The following is a 22,460-nucleotide window of genomic DNA, read 5'->3' as shown; positions in this document are numbered from 1 at the left end:
CATAATATTGATGAAAAAGCTGATGTGTTATATTTTAGAGCTTTCAGTTGTAGAATAAACCATCTTCTGCCTATTAACAAGGGGGTGAATTGAGCTGTTTATTCCATTTAGAACAATTACTGATATTTAGAATAGACTCATGTTATACACTGTAAAGAGTGGCTTCAGCCAGTGTATTGATTTTAGATGGTACATCCTTTTCCAGATAAACTGTGCACATTCAAAATGGATGGAAAAGCACAACCTCTCAAAACACTGCTTGATACCTTCTAGATCACTTCATCTGGTGACAGAAGCCTGTAAGTGTGCCTTCTATGAATGACTTTGATTTGTGCACTTGATTTGAAGTGGACCAAAAAGTGCTATGGGTGTGATTTTGTACTTTCAGCACGTAAAATCTGTGTGAGCTGCAAGCAATATAAGTTTCAAAAAACCCTGCAGGTGATTGTAACGCTTGGGTCTCTTTCATTGGATATGTATCGATGTACTGCATATGCAAACATGAGACAACTATGTTAGCATAATAAGCATATGTCATCCCCTGCACTTGATCCCCATTAGCAACTGTGAGATCAGAAATAACCAGGTTTAGTGTTGAGGTGATGCAAGTGTTTAAGTAAGTTTGGATCCTGTGGCAGGTGAAGGCCAGCCACCACACACAGCAACACTATGCAACACATTGTCCTTGGCTCCCTGACTGCAAGTCAGGAACATTGAATTTTTTGCACCAGGTGTGTGTCACCTAGAAGCTAAGCTCCATCTCATTCCTATGTTCAGTCATCACTCGTTATAGGCTGTAATGTAATTCTTCAGCTGCAGTTATGACAGACTTGCTCTCTGCACCAAGATACCATCAATGACTCCAAGATGTAGTGAAATAATACATGTTGAAAATGTAATTCAGAACAGGCTAAGGTCATGTGTTGCATGTGATTTTATTACATCTTGTGCACCAAGCAGTCCTTTCATCTTAACTCCCCTTCACCCTTTTTTTTTTTGCTGGAATGCATTTTTTTGTACAACTGTGAGGGTGAAGATGACCAGCAGTTAATTGGACATTCTTCAAACACTGTACACTGGATATTGTAGCCTTACTTAGACAATTGAATCACTTTAACATAATTATAATTTCTTTTCAGGTCAAGTTGATATCAGTCAGCTTACAAGGATCTACCAGTGAATGCTATACTTACAAAATTCATGAAAATCAAGTATTACTTGGATTCCTAAACCCTTCGGGTGACTCTTACCACCACCACAACTGAAGCAATAGTATTGATGTTGTTCCTTGAGAAGCAAACATAATAATGCAACATTTTGGTAAAAGGGATTAATTGCTTGCCATTCTCATGTTCCATCACCCAGCCAAGAAATAGCTAGCATCTAACCCTTCATAAAACCACAATATGTTTTTGTTTCACTCATTGGTTTCCATATGGATTACACTAACAAGATATAGCATGGCAATTACAGAGCTTTTGAGGTGCTTTTGCTTTCCTTGGGCAGAGCCAGGGAAGCTGTTACCCCTTTGTTTTCAGCTTTGTGCTATGCTAAGCTAGCCCACTGCTGGTTGTGGCCTCATATTTACCATGTAGATGTAAGAGGCATCAAAGAAGGAAAAACTTCTTTTTTTTTTCTCTTGGGATGTGATAGCAATAGTCTATAAAGAAGACCTACTTTTTATTATAGAAGAAAATGTTTTCACAATATTTCCTACTGGACTGAAGTTGTTCAGGCTGCGCCCCAGGAGGTTTCCGCCAATGTGAAGGAGCAACAACAATACCAAGGTCCTTTTGGATCACTACATCCCTCACCCTGTCACGCAAAGCAAGGCCTTAAACCCTCAGTCACTTCTATCCACAAGCTCCTTCTCTCGGTCACTACCCGCAAACCCTCATCATTGTAGGTCAGTGACAAAATGAAGACTGACCAGAAAATAGAGAGCTTCAACTGATGCACAAAATCAGCAGTCTAACTCACTGTTCCTCTTACTCCCACTTCCTGACACACCTGAACTCTTCTGCAAAGATCATATGACCCCATTAATGGAGCAGCCCACCATTTATGCAGAAGAGAACCATGTCATCGTGAATGTAGGCACTGCCTGACGCCTGACAGTGTAAAATAAATGTATTTTTCCCCTCAAAGAAATTCAAATTGATGCAGAAAAAATCCTCCAAAATCTAATCAGATCATCTACTATAGAGGGGTGCATGACAGGTTTCTAAGGGAAACCTGTGGTGCAAGTATGACGTTTCTGGCATGCATTGTTCTTGAGTTATTATGTCCTCAAGACTGTGCCCACACATACCACATACAGATGGCACAATGACGCATAAAGTCCCACACCTATTGCACTGGAACAAGAAACAATGTGAAACAATGTGTAGCAATGATTCCTCGCATTATTACCACACATCTATCATCAGGTTGAGCTCTGCTCTGCTTATGAATTGAAATCCTCAGGCTATATTGGTCAATAAAACTGTCAGAACAGCACTGTTAGGATTTGAGCAAAAGCATAACCTTTAAATTTCTTATTATACTAATGAGTACAGAAGATAATAGAATTGCCACCACTCACTTGAATTATTATCAAATAAATTCAACTAAATGCGGAAAACAGATGATGAATGATCTTCACTGAGATCAGATAAAACTATGTTTATTATCTTTGCTTGTAAAAAATAATAGGAAAACTTTGATATATTTTATGATGCAGCATCTGTTTGAGGTTAAGCTTTAAGCCTCAGTTGGAGAATGTGGGTTTGGATGATATGCTAAGTAACAATAAAACATATTAGTTTTCAATTTGAAAATGACTAAATATTTGGCCATGGATGCACTAAAATGAATTATTGTTCATATTGTTCACACAAAAGTAGGACAGACATCTGCTTAACTCATATCCTGGTTATCATTTGCATTACAGGTTGCATATCTAAAATAAAATAATCTGTACTTCTTCTGTTGTCTGAATTCTACAAGGAATATATGAAGGATTTCAATATTGCTATTTATCAACTGCTTGGATTTAAATAAAGAGCTTTTTTATGAGAATCAGAAGCAAGATTATAGCAACTGTGTTAACATGGTTGCAATTAAATATCCTATAGATACTTTTTTTAAAAAATTTAAAATATTGGATTTGCAGTATAGTTATATGCAAATAAAAGACTGAATTGCTCTCAGCTTCTGAATATTCATTAGATCTCAGCAAAGTGACAATTTCTAAATGGAACAATTGAATATATGTTGGTATAAAATGAATTCATTTAAACATGACTTCTAGCTTATGGGCTGTCATTTTTATCAGTCGAACATTTCTATTAAAATAAATTGTATCTTATTGATTAACAGTTCCATATAGGTCGAAGCAGAGTTGCTAGCGCTGACACATGATTTCTGTCTCACTGCGTTTTTTTTCTGTTCTTTTAAACCAGAAAACCAATGCCATTTTAGAAATATCTAACAAGATTAAGAGGTGAGTGCCACATAACTCTCTCACCCATGGCTACCCGTTTGAAACACAGAAAGAGGCCATTTCTATGGAAATGCAATGTTTACACGCATGGGAGAAGTCTATTATCTGCCATTTTAAAAATGTTATGTGCACAGCGCTTCCTGGGGTTTCTACCTCACATTGCTTTCAGCATTTTCTTCCTTGTTTTTCTATTTTTTTCCTCCCCTGTGCTCATCCAGAGGAAAAACAAATGGTGTAAATGTCCTTGCGCCTGATTAAGCACAAACCTTTTCTTTCTCCTCCACATCTATCGCTAGAGAGATACCCACAAAGTACCTCTTACAGGAGCTGAATGGGGCCTTTTTCACCTTGAAAGCATTTAAATGGAGTTGGTAGGATTGGGCCCTTCTCTCTCCACTCTAGCAAGGTGTGTCAGGAGTTCAATGGTGTTTTGTGGAGCGTGAAGCTTTACAGAGGAAGCAATGTGTCCACTGCAAGAGAATAAAGTGATAGTAATGCATTGACAACACCACTCGTCTTCAGGAAAGAAAACTATGTCTCTTGAGAAGAGACATCTTGTGATGTTTAGCTTTGATTTTTAAGAGTCCTTCAAAAGTGTCTCAAGGGCTGTGGGGCTATGGGACACTTGGAGGCTTAAAGTACAGTTTTGTTACAGAAAAGCACAGCAACACAGGAGCTCAGAAGTACCTATATAGTGGAGACAGTTATTCCTGAGGTTCTTCTTCCAAAGGATACTACCTGCCTTTGTAAAGTCAAAGATGCACAGGGCAACATTTCACAGCGAGGGGTCAATACCCTTTGCCCTAAAACAGGTGGGATGGCAAACGGTGATCTCTCCACACGTGTTAGGTGACAGCCTGTTCTGAGCTGTATGTGCTTGTAAACAAATTCTGCAGCCTACTTGTATGTGCTTAATGCCCGTGCGTTTTGTACTGAACATTCAAATCTGCAATTACTATCATCATCCTTGATGAATTTAATAGATGTAATTAAGCTTTAAAAATATGAATTTCTCACAGTTTTTATGTGTAATAATGATTCAGCGGCCATGTGATGGTGAACTCTTATCAACCTACAACCTTTTTTTCTGACCTGCCACTGGAATACAGTGACCCAGCGTGTGTTGCTTTTTCCTCTGCAACATATTACAGCATTAGAGGGATACCATCCAAGTGCAATAGTTAACCATTTGGCCATCAGTTCACATGGTTTGGTTCGAAGTCTACTCTAGTGTGTTATGTTGGCAGTGTTCAAGCAGAGATTCCCCCCAAAGGGATTTGTTTCTTGAACAGTCAGCTAGACCCTTCACAACTCTGCAGTCGGCTTCCACCGTCTCGCTTTCATCAACCCCTCATGCTGCATTTGTGAGGAAGCTCAGATCACGTTCTTCTGACATCAATGAAAACACGCCCACACATGATCCTAATAACTTATGGAACTCAGCCAGTTGGAACAATAGGGGGAGACGATGGAGGCAGAAACTAACCACAACCATCCAAGTCAGTGCTACTGATGGATAATACAATGCAAGAAATTACAATGTAACGTAAAACAATAAAGCTTCATGTATCTTCTACAGGAGGTCTCAGGACAAGAGGACTCAGTGATGAGCATTCCAAAATGAAACCAGTATTCTAGGGTGTTGATCCTCAGAAGGAGAAGTATTATTATCAATCTATCAAATAAACGGTTTTAATGTTTTTGTGGAGTCTTTTCCACTGACCTGTATTTGATGGCTTTCTTTGCTGAAACAAGATATTTAAATGAGGTATAAGAAAAATAACAAGGTAAAACATTGCTAAAAGAAATGCCCCTTAAAAGGTCAATATTCCTGAAAGATACACACTTACTTAATTAGATTACACTGCATGTCATAACATGGCCAATTGGCTATTAATCTGCTACCTAACTAAACACTGCAACCAACACACTTTTGAATCTCCAAAATAGTTTGAACAAAACAAAAACAAAAAAGCTGCTTGTCTCTGGTTTTGCACATTCCATTAGCATGGGAGCAAGTCTAGCATGAAAATATTCAGATCACTGGTTTGAATCTCAAGATATCGCCACTGAACTGAGCACCCTAAGCTGTTAGACAGAGGTTTGGCACTTGTATGCAGGTTTGGACTTTGTGGTCAGGACACATGTCTACACTGTCTACTCTCAGTCAGCCTGAGCATGCCTGGTGTTGAACACACTGTCACACACACCATCTGTTACCCCCCAACACTCCTGGCTTGGACAAACACGCCTATGAGTAGGTAATGGTGCGGACAAAACTTCTGACCTTGACACTGTCTCCTATGTGTGATCAACACAGAGAGGGAGGGTAGATTGATGAGAGTCAGTAGTCCTTTTGATTTTGGTTTGTGTGAGAAAGGCAGCAGAATCCTCACGTTGCCTGGATACCCGTCTATCTCAGCGTGCGATGAAAGATGGGGTCTTTCTCTGCCTCTTATTCAACTTCAAAGATAAACATCAAATCACCTCACTCAATAAATGTATTTTCTTTTTTGACCTTATACTTTGCACCAAATGCCACCACACAATTACCTATGCCACATGCCCTTTTCGCATGTGTTTTTATCTGTGTAAATGCTCTTTTAAATCTTCCATTAGGGATGTATTTTCAGATGGTATGTTTATTAGTATTGTATAACTGAGTTCTGTATCTATTCCGAGGATGACTTTTAAAATATCATTTTGAATTGATATAGCATAGTGTTGTATACAATTCCAGTGCTACAAGAAAGTAAAGAGTGGTTTAAATGTCACATATTTCATTTACTGTAAGCTTAACCTAGGCAGTATGTTTTGCATCATTGCCCAAAAATGTCATACTAACTGTAATTCAAATGATCTGAGATGAAACTGGACTCCTACACCTCCACACCTGGCTTCGACTTAAGAGAATCTGGCCTGTGATGGGAGATTTTTGCAAATCCATCATTGCTTTCCGCCGATGAGATAAGATAAATAGTCACAATGTCTGCAGAAAGAGCAGGATGTGATGGTGCAATGGGTTATGTGGAGGCCTTTCACGTGGGTGCAGATCCCAGCTGAAGCAAAAATGAAAGTTGACTTTTAGCTCGACCATCTTTGCACGTTTGAAGGGCGTAATCATGTGGTGGGAGGGGCTTAGAACGGAGAGAGATGTATATTTTCAAATTACAGTGTTTGTTTTGCTTTTTCCAGTTTGTGCCTACTGCAGCTTTAACATTTTAGTGATTATCAGCAGCATAACACAACACAGGTGATAGGTTAGGTTTGCCTTATTACCCCTATTTTCTGTCAGAAGGGGTATATAATTTATACAATTTTTCTTTGCAGTCTAAGTGTTAATGATGAATTGCAGCATTACTGAGCGTCAAGTCATTAGTACCATTAGCCCTAACCGTGTTCTTGCAGATTCCTTCTCCTGTCATTAAAGTTCACCTTGATGGATTTTGTGAGGTTATTAATTTCTTGGAAAGCCTATTTATTATCTCCTCATTGCACTTCTGAAAGACACAACTAGCAATGGGCTAAGGTCATGTTCAGCATAAAGTTTCAATAAAACAGCCATTTGATATCAAGTCACTTAAATCTACCAGTTCATTGAGGATTCAACAAATGGAAATATTTCACTGTTTATCCCCATTCATGCACCAGTTTTGTTTAAGGTTTGCAATATTTTAGGCAAAAACATACTGAGTTTAAAGAAGGCTCCCCAGCACCATGAGCAGAGCTGCTGCCATAGGATAAACCTGACAGAATAATTCTATTGAACACATCGTCTGATGGATGAGATCCATCCAATTTAAATGAGTGTTCATTTTACCCCCCACTTCATACAGGCTGAATTTAGCCATTGTCCACAATTATTATTCGATCTACTGCTGTGAACACAGTGCCAAAAATGGTTTAATTTCCCTGTCTGGATCAATAGCACCTGATACAGCCTATCTCTCTCTCATCTCACGGTGAGGCGCTGCATTTATAATGCTATTGACAATATTGAGCAGTATTGACAACAGCACAGGATAAGCACCTCAGGCGGGTGGGAAGGAATGAAGTGCCATTTCTTTACAGCTGTGCACTTTTGTAATAGCTTTTTCAACCATGAACATGAAGATAAAATGGCAGCCAGTAAAACTGGAGGGCTTTGTTTAAATAATTTTACTCAGCCCATTGTGTTTTTAGCAGGATAGTGAAGAGCTGTCAATAGAATTTAAAGGGTTAAGGCTAACGGGAGAAATAAAAGAAAAGGATCCATCAGCTCTGTGAGATCTGCAAGATCAGAGGATGAATGTTTGTTTGCTGGATGCAAGCTTGGATGCACATATTGCATGCCAGAGGAAACCTTTTTTTTTGGATGTAAATTGTGTTTTCATTGAATTGTTCTGATTTACTAAATGTGTAATGGTTAACATTTCAGGTTTTGCACGATACAGCATCCTGATGGTGCATTTTAATAAAATGCTAGGGGCAAGTTGGAAAAACACTAAGGGAATGAAAAAGGAATCCAAATGAAGACAGGAGTTGCAATTAAATACAGTGAAATAATAATTACGCACATCCACTATACTCTTCCAACATTAATCTGTCCAGTGAAGACTTAATGAATAGATGAAAGAAAACGAATACAGAAAAAATGGCCAAAGCAGCAGACTTTCATTTACATACATATTGATCACGCTGCAAAGACCGTGCCTAGTGACTATATCAGCAGTCTGCGTTAAACTGTCTCCTTGGAAAAAATAAATAAATAAATAAAGGGGGAAAACAAACACCGATGAGTCTCTTTATCGCCATCCAATTGTCCAGAATCTAAAGTGCTCCTGAGTTTTAGTGTTCACATTTATTGTGCATGTTCCATTCGTCTCTCCCAGGGCAGAGCAGCGGAGAGGAGGGGCTGAGGCGTGCTGCACCGCGCAGCGACTCACCTCTGACAGAATCCCATCCCCACCTTTCATCCCTCAACTTGTCCCGCGTCAGGATGGATGCGTTTGGCTGCCGTCGGACCCGGTAAAAAACAAAACAAAAAAAAGTGTCAGAACAATGCGGTCGGACGGGAGAACCGTCAGTAACTGGAGCGTCTTTGGGCGTCGGTGATGTTTGCAATTGGTGACTGCAGAAATTGCCAACGTGTCCACGGCTTAGCTGCTGGTGCGCTCTTGGAGAGGAAGAACGGACATGTGAATGAGAACGGCTTCACTTCAGCGGCTCACGTACCTGTCTTGCTTGTTTTAGTTCACTAACTCGAAACAGTAAATTGCCACAAAGTCGCACAAGTGAAAACGGGATCGATCGATTAATTGATTGCTTTTTTTTCTGCTTGAGGAGGAATTCATGCGCCGATAGCTTACGAGGCCAATATGCCAGAATGGGTCCTCTACAGTATTTATTTCTCAGTGGACTTCTGTACACCCAAACCGATGGTAAGTTTATGAAAACGTTTATTATTACTTTACATTATGGTTTCAATCATGTCTAAGCTGCAGGAAACACGCTGGGATGTGACCTGAAGCGTAGTCGACCCTCTGTCTTTCCAGCTAAAGTGCAGCAAGAAGAACCCGACTCCTGACTCCTGCACATGATTTACAGTCAATTTGTTGTTTCCCCTGAATTCTTAGGATGCACCATATAGTAGCTGGTTAATTTAGTCCTGATGTACGGGCTACTGTTCTATGCCAACTACTGAATGGCTTTGGTAGACGAAAGTTGCTCATTTATTTATAAAGGCTGCCCTAAGTGAACACATTTCTTAGTAGAATTAAACCCTTGAGAGCCTTGAAATATGGGAGTGTTTTTGCAGGTAGTGTTGAAATGTCTGCTGGCAATAAAAATAAAGTCAAGGCAGCCAAATAGATTTTTTTCTGTATTGTCTAAAAGGGAAAGGACATTATTTATTAATCAACTGGACTCCACAAATCTCAAATTCTGTTTGTCTTGTTAAGCCCTTAAAATTAGTGTTGCAAGCCTTCATTTATTCAGACATAGTTTGCTTTAATTCTCTTTATCTGGGGTCAGATCTAGGTTGGCCTACTGTTCAGGTCGCTCAGTTGACTTAATGAAGCTTACTCTGTGTGTTTCATAACTGAAAGTGCAATTAGGATGGTGGTTATTCATATAGCTTGGACATTCCCCCCTGACTGTCTGTGTATGTAGGTTACACTCACAGTTCACAGTGTACATACACAAGTGTACCTAGACCTAAGAATCTGAACAAGATGTGATATCCTTATCATGAAGTGTTTTGTACTACTTTTTTCCTGCTGAAGCCCATAAAAAAACGTGAATGTGTGTCAGTAGAGTAAATGCAGTGCAGGTGTAAGCACTACACAGCACATAAAGTGGGTGTGGATTTGGGTGTTTCCTTGACACTGGAACTGCTGAGTTACTAGTTTATTTGGCACAGCATATCAGTGTGATCTAAACAAAGCAAAGAAATTATATTTATCCCATCTTTATGAAGCTCGCAGGGCTCAGCTTTGTGTTGACATAATGTCAAGAGGCTGTTGATTGAACTGTGAAGTCATTTTGGAGGCTGCAGTTTGTATTGAACTGCTGTTGACAGGTCTTCCAATGTTTGGCCCAGCGCGTTTCCCATATATTTGTTGACACTGTCAACAGAAACTGAATATTTAAAGCTTAACAAACACAGTGCTAATTACATGGCTGCTGCACTGGTCAATATCAGATTGCGAAGCTGTATGTGACAGACTAGGTGCTCAGCATGCATTTCCGCCTATTCAATTTTACTGTCAAAATTCAGTGAAACATCTGTGTGAAGGAGACACAAGTAATCCCTAATTGCTCTTGTCTAACTGACTGCCTGTGGAAGAAATGCAGGCAATCTGTGATCTATTAGAGAGCATAATGATGAGAGTTTGCAGCATGAGCACACTCTTATTTTTGATGCATCGAAAAGGTGCCTGTCTTGCTGATTTCAGTTTTGCCATGAGCAGACTAATTTCGCGATTGTGACATCTCAAGCTTATACCTAAAAAATACCAGAATGGCAAGTGCCCTTTGGTTGACACTCAAATTAATCTTTCAGTTACAAACCTGAATTGAGTCCCACTGAACTCTGCTGATTGAAAGTTGCCACCCTAAATTGACTTTTATCAGAGCTGCTCTCAGCTTACAAGTCTTTAAACGACCAGTTTTCTTTTTGCAAGACCTTGAATTTCTGCTTCAGCACCACGGACAGATCCCCATAAACAGGCGTACTTGTGGAGAATAATAAGACGCAAAGATTGATGCTTAAAGGTCTGAGGCAGTCCTCCACTAGTTAAGCCACATTTTGGCAACATAAATATTTTAATTGTATCTAAAGGTATCAAAAAAAAATGTCACTTTAAGAGTCTGTCGAAATTTGCATTGACTTTGTAACCCTCAGAACTGGACTATTCAGCTGGTAAAATGTGCAGTTTTAAATGAAGGAGTTACATGAAAAAAATCCAAATGTATTCCTTCTGTTCCCACTCATTTACATTCAGGGTCATGGGTCGCATGGAGCAAGCATTGAGCAGAAAACAGGCAAACCCCCTGGATGGGATGCCAGTCCATCACACGCCAACAGACTGACAGGACCCCACAGGACCTTCTTGCTGCTAGATTAGAGTACCAACCGCTGAACCAGTTTGCCAACTGCAACAAAAAAAAATCATCTAATTTAAATTCTGTTGTCTGACAGTACAAGTCTTGAACTCTATATTAGCTGCCGTGGAGACTGTGGGTAATGGGACAGCCAATTAGAAGTCAGTAGTCCACAAACTGTGGGTTAGTTTGTTTGTCATTATGGAACCACACAAATGTTATTACTCAAGAGACGTATGTATAGAGGGTTTTAAAAGCATTTTTAAAACACTATGTATCACCACGTTTGACGTGTTGGTGCCGGCTAATGGAATGCTTTTTGTCAACAAACCTCTTACATTACAAACTGTCACGTCAATTTTACTCACATTTGCAACTTTGTTCCAGTTGTTGTGTAGCAGCCAGTCATCATGGCTGCCTTTGCGATTTGTATGATTTGTCACCATCAAAGGCAAAAAGACAAGCGACCGTGTAACATCATTTTCACTTATTTATATCTTATTTATTCATTTGCCTTGTGACAGTCCAAAAAGTCTGTTTTGGCAACTCTAACATCACACTCGTGGCTTGTTTGCATGCGCACAACAGAGAAGGTAGACCTTTTAACACAGTTATTATAATGTGCTCATCCACCATGAAGCAGATGAGAGTTGTGATGCTGTCACTACTGTAAACAAACACCGTGCCACAACATTTGGGTCATTCCACTGTGACATTTAGAGGTGGAATTTATGAAACAGCACTGACTGGAGTTAAGGTGTTCACATGGCCAAATAAATGGAAAGAATAAGCAGGGTAAAGGTTGCTATCTGGGTTGTGGTTACACCAAATTATGACATTATTCTTATCACGGTAGTCAGGATTAGGCATTCTTATGACATTTGCTCAAGACTGACTATCAAATACTTGGGTTCAAATCGAAATATTATGCATGCTAATGTAATGATGTAGCATTTAAGGAGGAAAGAGAAATGCAGACTTTGTTTATCGTCAGTATTACAGCATAAAGTGAAAAAAAACAAATGTAGCAGTCGCTGTTCTACACCCACTGAGACAACATGTTTGATGATGTCAGTGTTTGATGGAACGTGTTAATGAAAAAGCTAATGAGATATAATGAGTCTTCAGCTCCTGTCTGTGAAAGTCAACATGGAAGCTTCAGTGTAGTAACAGATATTATAGCTCAACCAGTAAAAAAAAAAAAAAAAAAAAACTAAACTGATACTAATCAACTTTCCTTTCAAGAACTGCAATGGAATTACACTATACATTTTATTCAGAGTCATAGCCACAAGTCTGAGTGAAAGCATATTGCTACAGATATTTTCTGAGAAATGTCTCAATATGTCTGTCTGCTATCTTGTTTACATTAGCAGTTATGTGGTAGTTAACAGATTCCTTTTGGTGCACTTTTGCACTTCGCGTGTCTGTTGAGGGAGTTCAGTCGTACTTGGCTTTGCTGCTCATAAACAGTTACTTGCGTTTTTCACAAACATAGTGCTGCTTCAACGAAATCTGTTAATATTGAAATGCATTATTTATGTGTATTTAAACATTCTGATTATTACTACAAGAGGATTTTTGGCTTTCTTTCTTTTCCCTTCAGGGTCTCGCCTTCGCCAGGAAGACTCTCCTCCCCGCATTGTTGAACACCCCTCTGACCTCATTGTGTCCAAAGGGGAACCAGCCACTCTCAACTGTAAAGCAGAAGGCCGTCCAACCCCCACGGTGGAATGGTACAAAGATGGGGAGCGCGTTGAGACGGACCGTGACAACCCCCGCTCCCACCGCATGCTGCTGCCCAGTGGCTCCCTCTTCTTCCTACGCATCGTCCACGGACGGCGGAGCAAACCGGATGATGGCAGCTATGTGTGCGTGGCCCGAAACTATCTGGGAGAGGCCGTAAGCCGGAACGCATCTCTAGAAGTAGCATGTAAGTCTGACTTTTCATCATATCCCTCTGGGCACAAAGGTAATACCATAGTCAGGGAAATCTCAGTGTTGCATGACAGAAAAATTGTTATGCAGTATGTTTTGAGGTTGGTAACCTTTTGTGGGGTAGATGAAAATGTGAAAATGTGTTAATGTTGCATCTGATAAAGGTAGAGCTTATTTTAAATTAAGCATAACATTTTGGGGCTGTTGTGCTATGAGATACATATATAAGATGTCATCTGTCATAATATGTGCAGCGTCACCTTTCCACTGAACCTACAAGTGTGTGTGTGTGTGTGTGTGAGAGAGAGCATACTTAGCCATGTGCACGGCATGTGTGCACATATGTGTGTGAATATGTTTTTCAGACTGTTAGTGAGACCTGTTTGGATGACCTGTTTGAGTAATGTATGGGCAGAGCTGTGAATTGCTCCAGGGAGGGAGAGAAAAGGGGGCAGGATTTTAACCTAGCTAACTCCCTTTCACTGTTTGGATTTGGAAAGATGCAGCCAGCTCCCAGCCAGTTCTCTCCCTGTGTGGGAGAGAGGCGCTCTGGGCTATTCGCATTTCCATTATGTGCTAAACTGAGCTGATTTCTTGCCATGAACAAGATGCACACACGCTCGGACGCACACACAGATATCCATGCGTGCACACATAAACACCCACAGTGTCTCTCCTGCTCTCTGTTTGTCATTCTCACAGATAGGGAATTCCAGGCAAGGAGTATGTTACAATTTGGTTATAGATTTACATGATATTTATCTGCTCAGACTTTTTTTAAAATATTCTTGCCTGTTATTAAATAGGTGAATGTAAGAATTATTGGAATTAATAACTTGACTATGATGTACTATATGCTGTAGTGATAAGAGAAAGAAGTCTCCCAGTCAGAATTATGGTCTCTATAATGCTTTTGTGACTTCAGCTGATTTGTCACCCACTCTGGATCTGTAGTTTTCTTTATAGGAAAATCATGGAATGGAAAGAAAAAAAAAAGGGGAAATGGAGATAAGAACATGAACCTAATAGCAACTCAGCTGAGACATTATCTGGGATCTTTCTGCTTTTTCCTGCACCACATCATCTCTTTGTCTTTTATTGGCGTTTCCACATTAGACACTAGTGTTTCTGTTGTCTGCTTTTACTGGTGATTCCTCTCCTTTGTTTCAAACCACAAGTAATGAACTGTGTGTCTGTGCGCGCATGCATGTCTCAGAGGATATAGCATTGGCTTTCACATATAAAACGAGACATTGTGATGTTTGATATTGCAGCTGATTACTACAATAGCAGTATCCCTGTCTCCCTGTAATCAGAATTTACACTGCACAATACAGCACATTTACATTGCACATCTTTAGCTGTACAGTTGTGTTTGAAGACAGTGAATAATTCTCTCTCATAAAGAACCCAGAGACCCAAAACTGTCGTAATAGTGTCAAGAGACAAATGTTATGGCTGCTTCACTGATTCCCTCGACTGAATAGAGGCCGACTTTATGAACACAATGACTGTCAGAGTGATTTTGTGGGGATTTTCTGGTTCTCCTTAAATACAATAAAGCTCATTTGTATTTTGTAGCTCAACCAGGCATTCTGAACTCATTTTCCCAGTTAATTGTGACATTCTTTGTGACTGTAGAGCTGCAATTATTATTGCCAAATAGTTTTTTTTCCCTCTATTGTTGGAAGCCATATGTACCATCAACATATATGGAAGGAAAAATAACGAACAAGATTTTGTATATTGTTGTAAATTTGAACTTCCAAACATGCAGGAGCTAAATTTAAATGTCAGAAAGTAGATATGGAATGTGCTTTAATCTTCGCTCCACTGCAGCTTTAATGTTCCTTGAAATGCTGTCATGTGAGTAATGGATGATGTATTGCCTAATATTGGATCGTTCCTGAAGCCATTCCCGAATGCAAACCGTTTGGTTGCATTTTGCTCTATATGAGGATAGTACCACCGTAGTGTATGAGGACATCCTGAGGGATAAATGTTTGCACAGTGGACTACATCTCATACTTTTAGCTCTGAATTCCTTTGCTTTCATATGAACCATGCAGAGTCACCTAAGCCTAATACACCTAAACATGAATATATTACCATTTCCAATACATTTAAATTCCAGTACCTGCTGTCTGACTACTGTGAAAATATTCTCAGTTGCCTCATTGTCAGATCTCTTTTACAGCCAAATGTCTTCCTCACAAATTAAGCTATTTCAGTGTTGATCATATTTGCCAGTTTAAAAAAAAAAAAAAAAGCGACTAACCTATTTTTTTCAGTGTTGTTTATTCATGTGCAGACAGTGTCAATAGGTTGATTTTTCTGGAGCTTCTCTTACATAAAAGACAGTATGACCAAAGCAGCCTTTAGTCTTCTTTGTGTAATTCAAAATATCATTGCTACAGGGATGCATAATCGCATGACTCCTCCGGGGGCTGCAGGTTCCTGCCAGTATTGCTGCAGCCAAAGTTGTCATGCAATGCTCCGGGTGGGAGCAAGTGGGTAGATGAAAGTGCTGTGGGGAGGATCTGACAGTGAGTCTAGCTCAAAATGGTCTGTTTCTTTACGAGTCCACACACATCCTCAAATTTTCTAATGGGCTGTAGCATTGTATCTCAACCAGTGGCTTAGAAAATGTAGATAACTAGAGGGGTGCTACTCCCTTGGGTACATTTGTGCTGTACAAGCTCAATTTTGGTGGTTCGTCATGCATTTTGTGAGCTTCAGTCTGACTGAAATCTGAAGAGGCATTATTCATTCCAAACACTTCAGCTGTTTAAGATGGCAGCAAAGCTTAAAATATGTAAATTATGCAGATACGCCAGACAAATCTACAGCTGGCAGTCTGGCAAAAAAGCAAATAATATACCTCATAACATTTGTTTGTCTTATAAATCAGCCACTCCTTACTAAAACATTTATCTGTATGCGTTTATTTTCACCACACGTTTCACTGTGGAGCTCATGACAAAGAATCAATACAAAGCAACCTAGCAAAATCATACCGTATGTCTTAGTTTGGTATTGATCTTCTAAACTGGCTGGGGATAAGATGGCAAACAAGGTTCAAAAAAGAAATAAATAAAACAAGCCAATCACCCAAAATGTGAGTTTTCCTTAAATTTGAAGAAATAATGATATATACCTCACCAAGTATTTATTTCCCCTCTTTTTATTTTATTTTACATTAACATATCTGTTACTATTTTAAAGCCTTTTTGAATTCCCTTCTTGCGTCTGATCATCTTGCTTCAGGGTGACTTAAAACAAACTATGGTGTCTATAGGGACAATATTAACATATTTTTCTTCCATCTGCATGTTTTTGTTCCTCTGTGTTACATCTTTTAGCATATTGTTGATATTTTCCAGAATGTTGGATTTCCAAGGGAAGTATTTTACATTTAATACACGGCTTGCTTTAGTTGAAAAAGAACGAAGTAACCCATAAGTATTCTCGACTCTTTTTTTCTCTGACTGGAAATAAGAAAACCAAAAGAAAAAAACAGACACTGGAGAGAAGCAAATTTGATCCTCAGGCTAATCTAGGAATATTTACTGTACTAGCTGGTAGTCCATCACGAGGCACAAATCTGAAGTATTTTCACCCTTGTTGAAATTCTATTTCCTGAGCAGTCTTCTTGGGTGGATATTTGACACAAATGATAACATCAGCCATTTCACCAAGAAATAAGGCCATGTCTGTTTATTATTAGAAAGGTCTTGTATTTTTGCTTGACAAACAGGACTCATTGTGTTGCCACATGTCACTTGATTTTCACAGCCAAGTATGCAGTTTTAATAATCAACAGTCACCTGCTGTCAATGTGTACAATCACACTTGGCCAACCACCGAGGCAGCTTTTCACATCTCTGTCTGTTAACTCAGACGCTGCAGCTGAGCGCTACTTCTGAGCAGCGTCAACAAACAACTGTGCAACCTCCAGGCCACCAGTGGACTGGCACTAATCATCAGAGTGAGTGGCTGCTGATGGAATTAGAACGGCTTCCTCAAACTATTAAGAGGGGACAGCAAGACATAAACAGTGATGTGTTGAAGGGAGGTGTGGGCGGAGGGGCGGCGGATGCAAGGGTGTTCATTAGCACAAAACTCAAGAACAAGATGAGTGCCCCTCTGTTTGACTGTGCTAAGAGAATTAGAAGTACAGTCACTCAGCCAGACAATCATCAATTAAATCCTCCCAGTCGCAGACAAACCAGCAACCTAAGCAGCCATAATGCTACATAAATCTAGTATCTGGATTGGCTTTGGTGGTGCACTATGGTAATTATTTTTGATCAAAGATTAAACAGAATGGACATTTATTTGAAATTTTAGTAGAAGGAATAGAACGAAAGCTTGTAATTCAATCTTTGAAGTACAGCTATGCCTTCTGAGCCAAGATCTACAAAAAATACATGTACATCGCTTGAATATAGTCACAAATTATGTTGTCAAGCTGCCAGTGCTTGACACGCAAAAGAGGAGTTGGAAGCATGAATTAAATATCTAAAACCTAGCCAAGTAAAACCCAGCAACACTAAGGCTGTGTTCCAATATCCATACGTCCACACTATGTGGTACACCAGGAAAAAAGATTTAGTTTGTCCCAAGACATAGTGCATCAAATGCAGTATGCCAAAAATACCAGGATGTCTTATTACATCCAGTCAGATTTTGCAGTATGCAAGCCAGCATGCTTTTTGGCCATTCTGACCTACAATCCGCTGTGTAGTTACATCACATACGTCACGGCATCTCGCGGAGTTTAAATAAGCTTAAGCCACGAAGAGCACACAGTCAAATAACAGCTCATTTTGCACTACAAACTGTGACGGTCAAAGCTTAAGATAAGATAAGATAAGATAAAGTTCTTTATTTCTCCCCACTCCAGGGGAAATTTACATTGTTACAGCAGCTTATGTAACAGTAGACATAGTGATAAGAATAAAGGAATAATAGAACAATAGTAATAATATTTACAATATATACAAGGGTGACAGATGAGGGTAAAGTGGCTTAACAGAAAAAATAAAAATAAAGTTTAAAAGTGCAGAGATGTGCAGTGCAAGAATGTCAGTGCAAATTTTATGGTTTGGGGTGGTAATGATATAGTCCAGTTTATGTTAACATCAGCCAGTGATGCTGATGTTGTAAAGTCTTATAGCAGATGGAATGAAGGACCTGCGATAGCGCTCTTTCTTGCAGGGTGGATGTCTTAGTCTGCTGCTGAAGGAGCTGCTTAAAGACCCCACAGTGTCATGCAGTGGGTGAGAGGGATTGTCCATGATGGATGTGAGCTTTGCCAACATCCTCCTCTCACCCACCTCCTCTATGGAGTCCAGGGAACAGTCCAGGACAGAACCGGCCCTCCTGACCAGTCTGTTTAGTCTCTTTCTGTCCCTTTCAGTGCTCCCTGCTCCCCAGCAGACCACTGCATAGAAAATAGCAGACGCTACCACAGAGTCATAAAATGTCCTGAGCAGAGTCCTGCACACTCCAAAGGACCTCAGTCTCCTCAGCAGGTGGAGACGACTTTGGCCCTTCTTGTACAGAACCTCTGTATTGTGTGTCCAGTCCAGTTTATTGTTGAGGTGAACACCCAGGTATTTGTATGTGTCCACCATGTCAATGTCCAAACCCTGGATGTTCACCGGTGCAGTCCGGGGTGTCCTCCTCCTGCTGAAGTCCACGATCATCTCCTTCGTCTTACTGGCGTTGAGCTGCAGATGGTTTCGCTCACACCAGTCCACAAAGTCAGAGATGACCGTCCTGTACTCCCGCTCGTCCCCTTCAGATACACACCCAACAATGGCTGTATCATCGGAGAACTTCTGGAGGTGACAGCTCCCAGAGTTGTAGTGGAAGGCGCAATATTACTGCACAATACTTCACAAAACAGGATGTACGCAAAGTAAATCTAAAAAGTATGTGATTTGGAATGCAGCCTCAGTCTACAGCCATGCTAGTGGCTCTGTGAGACTTAAATCTGCATATAACATATGACATTGCAATTTATTAGACAGAAAAAGAAAACTTGCAGGGTTTTCATTTTCCATGACTAATCTACAAGCGAAGTCAGATTGATATATAACATAACTTACTCCAAGTTAAGGGTTTTTGAGATTAATAATTTTTCATTCTTTATTTGTGAAACACATAATAGGTTGCACACATGATGGTTAAAATACATGCTCTGCTGATAGAAGACTCAATTTGGGTATATGTGACATTAGAAAGTCTTATTTCACTCTTTTTAAAGTAATCGCTTGTCGCTAACATGTCTGAGCTGCTGTGCTACCATAGCTGAGTAAGGAGACTAGAGGATTCTGTGAGCACAGACGTCAAACTAATGTCTAGAGCACCCTGGTATTAAGAGAATATCTGGAAATAATAGTGTCTAGTGATAAACAGATGTTTGGCAAGTGAGGTATTTTGCCTTTAAGAGATGAACTGTATTCAGGTCAAGAAAAAACAAATTGTATGTCTTATTCTAAAGTGAAAGCAGGATTCTATTAATTTAAATGTGAAAGCTCAACACAAATGTTTTGTCTAAAATCAGTAATTGTTGTGATACATTATCCTAATCTCAGTATTGATCAAAATAATTGTGGCTATCATTCTGGCCTTAATTGATGCTTTAGTTAGTTGTATGGGGATATTTTGGCTAGAGAATGGATGATGTTGATCAAAAACAGGTATTCTATTGGCAGTGTCTTGCAGTTGTTGGCACTACATGAAGCAACACCAGTTATTTGTTTGACCATTTAAATCAGCACCACAAAGCTCTGTGTGGCAGTACAAAGCCAAATCTGAATGCTGTCCAGTAAAAAAAAGATTATTTTTTCAGCTTTTATTAATAATATTTTATTTTCTATGTAGATGCACTCCCCTAGAAAACCACCCCAACCATTGTACAGTGAACTGTACCTGTAGACACTGTGGTCCCTTGAGCTAATTGCTAACAACATGCTGACACAAATAAAATAAAAGCACTCAGAGAGCGCAGTACTCTGCCAAGGCTACTCAGTCGTATCATTTCCAATGGATGAAACTGTTAATAAAAAAATTTACTTTTGGTGAGCACAGGTGTGTGTTATGCACGTGTGGGTTATGTATGGATCCCAAATCTCGTGACCTAGAAATGTAGCAGTTGGTGGGAATTGATGGCACTCTGAAACACCCCCACAATTTAATCAGTTGTTCTTTGTATCATTTCCGACGGATAAGTCTGCAGCATTCGATTTGTCGTAGGATCACAATCATGTGATTGTCAGCAGGCAGCTGATGTAGTGTTCACTTGTCATAGTTACAGTGACGCCGTGCTGCTATCTCGCAATACAGAGATCTTTAACAACTCTGTGGATCCAGACTATAAGCCGCATCACTGCCAAAATCTAATCAATTGGTCCTTGTGTCATTTTTGACCTTCCCTGAAAATGTCCTCCAAATTCATTAGTCCGTTTTTGTGTAATGTTGGTAACAGACAGACAGAAAGACAGACAAACAGCCCGACAAATGTATAACGCTGTGTTCCTTGGCGGAGTTATAATGGCATGATCATGTTCAGCAGGTGGAGCATTTGTCATTTCACCCATCATAGTTTAGTATCTGAGCATGATAAAACGTGTTTCTTAGCACAAAACACAGACTGCAGCTGTAGCTGACGAGAATGTCATTAGTTAGCAGAATATATAAGATATAGAATATGAAATTTTGACCTGTAAGTAGATCAACATAGTTGTCTGTACCTAATGATAATGCATCCATCCTTTAGATGTTGACATGTTTCACAGGTTAAATGAAAGCTCTTTCATTCTCATGGCACTAACAGAACACTCAAGGTTACAATAAGATGTGAATTAATCCTTTGGGAATCATGAATTTCTGTCTGTGGTGGCAATCAAACTGAGTGTAATAGAAGGACTGATCAACAGACAGACACTGTAATCCATACAGCCATATCACTTGCATGGTTGAATGGTTGAATATAAACAGTGAGACGCCACAGATCAGTGTTTAAAAAAAAAAAAAAAATCATGTTTTATTTTGTTTACAACCAGTGTTTTGCCAAGTGCAGACTGTAGTGTAAATTTCACTTTGATCTTTGGGCAAGCAATTAACAAGATCATGTTAAATGAACTACAAGTGATCGATCTCCTAACAGCAATATTTATAACTTCATTTGGCAGAGTTCAGCTCTAACTAAAAATGACATGTCTGTTACCTGAATATGTTATATGTGAAGCTTTTAATAAAAGTAACAAATATATAAACAAACATATTGGGAATTACTATGGGTCTAGTTACTTAAATTAACTGATAATGAATGTAGAACATCTGTGTGAAGGTTATGACTGGTCACATAAAATTGTTCCCCTTCACTCAATTTATACATTTCACCAATCAAAACCAACAGCATAATTACGACCCATGCCTGTGCAAGCATGAGCATGAGTCCTATAGCATTGAATTGGATGACTCATTCCTACACTTATATGTGTACTGGAAAGCTTAATATTTCAAAATATGAGCGTGAATTTTAGAACTCACTTACAAATAAAGGAATCAGGATGCCGTTGCCATGCTTATCTCGTGTACTGTAAACTGTATTGATAAATAATAAATATTGCTAATCTCCATATGCAAACTACCCATGTGAAAAACATTACTGAAAATATTTCAGCGTAATACATTTCAGGCTGTAAATGTTAAAACCTATTTGTATTTGGCCCCTGAGTGTGTGTGGTGTCTCTTCTCTGCTTCCTTGTCACTGTGTCCTTTTCAATGACGAACATTCCTCTAAGCCATTTAGCACTGTAGACTATACAGTAAACAACATAGCATAGTGAGCCTAATTTGAGAGTCAAAGTCATGCTTTCTCCAGGCATGAAATATTCTTCTCTCACAGAGTGCATCACATGGATGGAATAACTCATCCCCCACCTGACATACTTGTGACTGGCGTAAACTGCATGGGCAGTTGATTAGAAGGTGTCTGTGTTTGCCCCAGCATCCAATAGATCTAGGCATGGTTCTGGGTGGGTTTTTATGTTGTGATACCAGGAATGAGGTGGTGGTCAGCCACCTACTATTACTAAGCACTTAGTGGTGAGGCTCCAAAAGAAATCCTGCAGTACATCACCAAAGGTTCAGCCGCCTTTTCATTGGGCAGCATTCTCTTGTGTTTTAGAAAAGTGGCTAGTTGGCATTAATCCTGCATTTCACTCTTACCGATTGACAACATCCAAAGTTACTTCCTGCCAGCCCTGTGTGTTCCCAGGCAGCCTGTCAGTGTTTTGTATGAGTGGATAGGTTGGCCACGTTGCACAATCTGTTACCAGTCCAGCAGCCCCCATGTGTACCTTTCCCCTGTTTGCCTTCCTCTGCCTTGCATTCATTAAGCCAGCACAGGCTACTGAGCTTTCAAAATCCAGCTGTT

The 22,460-nt window shown here is 39.6% G+C and overlaps 1 protein-coding gene across 3 annotated transcripts in view; it reads left to right on the top strand.

Annotated features, from left to right (window-relative positions):
* The first annotated feature begins 8,368 nt into the window (after window positions 1-8,368).
* The window catches only part of LOC111571748 (roundabout homolog 2-like), an 85,984-nt gene continuing 71,892 nt past the window's right edge, over window positions 8,369-22,460 (top strand). For 2 of the 3 annotated variants that reach the window (XM_023275053.3, XM_023275052.3), the window contains exons 1-2: window positions 8,369-8,904; window positions 12,675-13,001. In XM_023275053.3, the coding sequence (XP_023130821.1) occupies window positions 8,850-8,904; window positions 12,675-13,001 (382 nt within the window). In that variant the 5' untranslated portion in view covers window positions 8,369-8,849. The remainder of the gene's footprint in view (window positions 8,905-12,674; window positions 13,002-22,460) is intronic. The other variant, XM_023275054.3, reaches the window with a different exon arrangement.

The sequence above is a fragment of the Amphiprion ocellaris genome, chromosome 14 (assembly GCF_022539595.1).
Source record: "Amphiprion ocellaris isolate individual 3 ecotype Okinawa chromosome 14, ASM2253959v1, whole genome shotgun sequence".
Lineage (NCBI taxonomy): Eukaryota > Metazoa > Chordata > Actinopteri > Pomacentridae > Amphiprion > Amphiprion ocellaris.
This window is presented reverse-complemented; position numbering and strand designations above follow the sequence as displayed.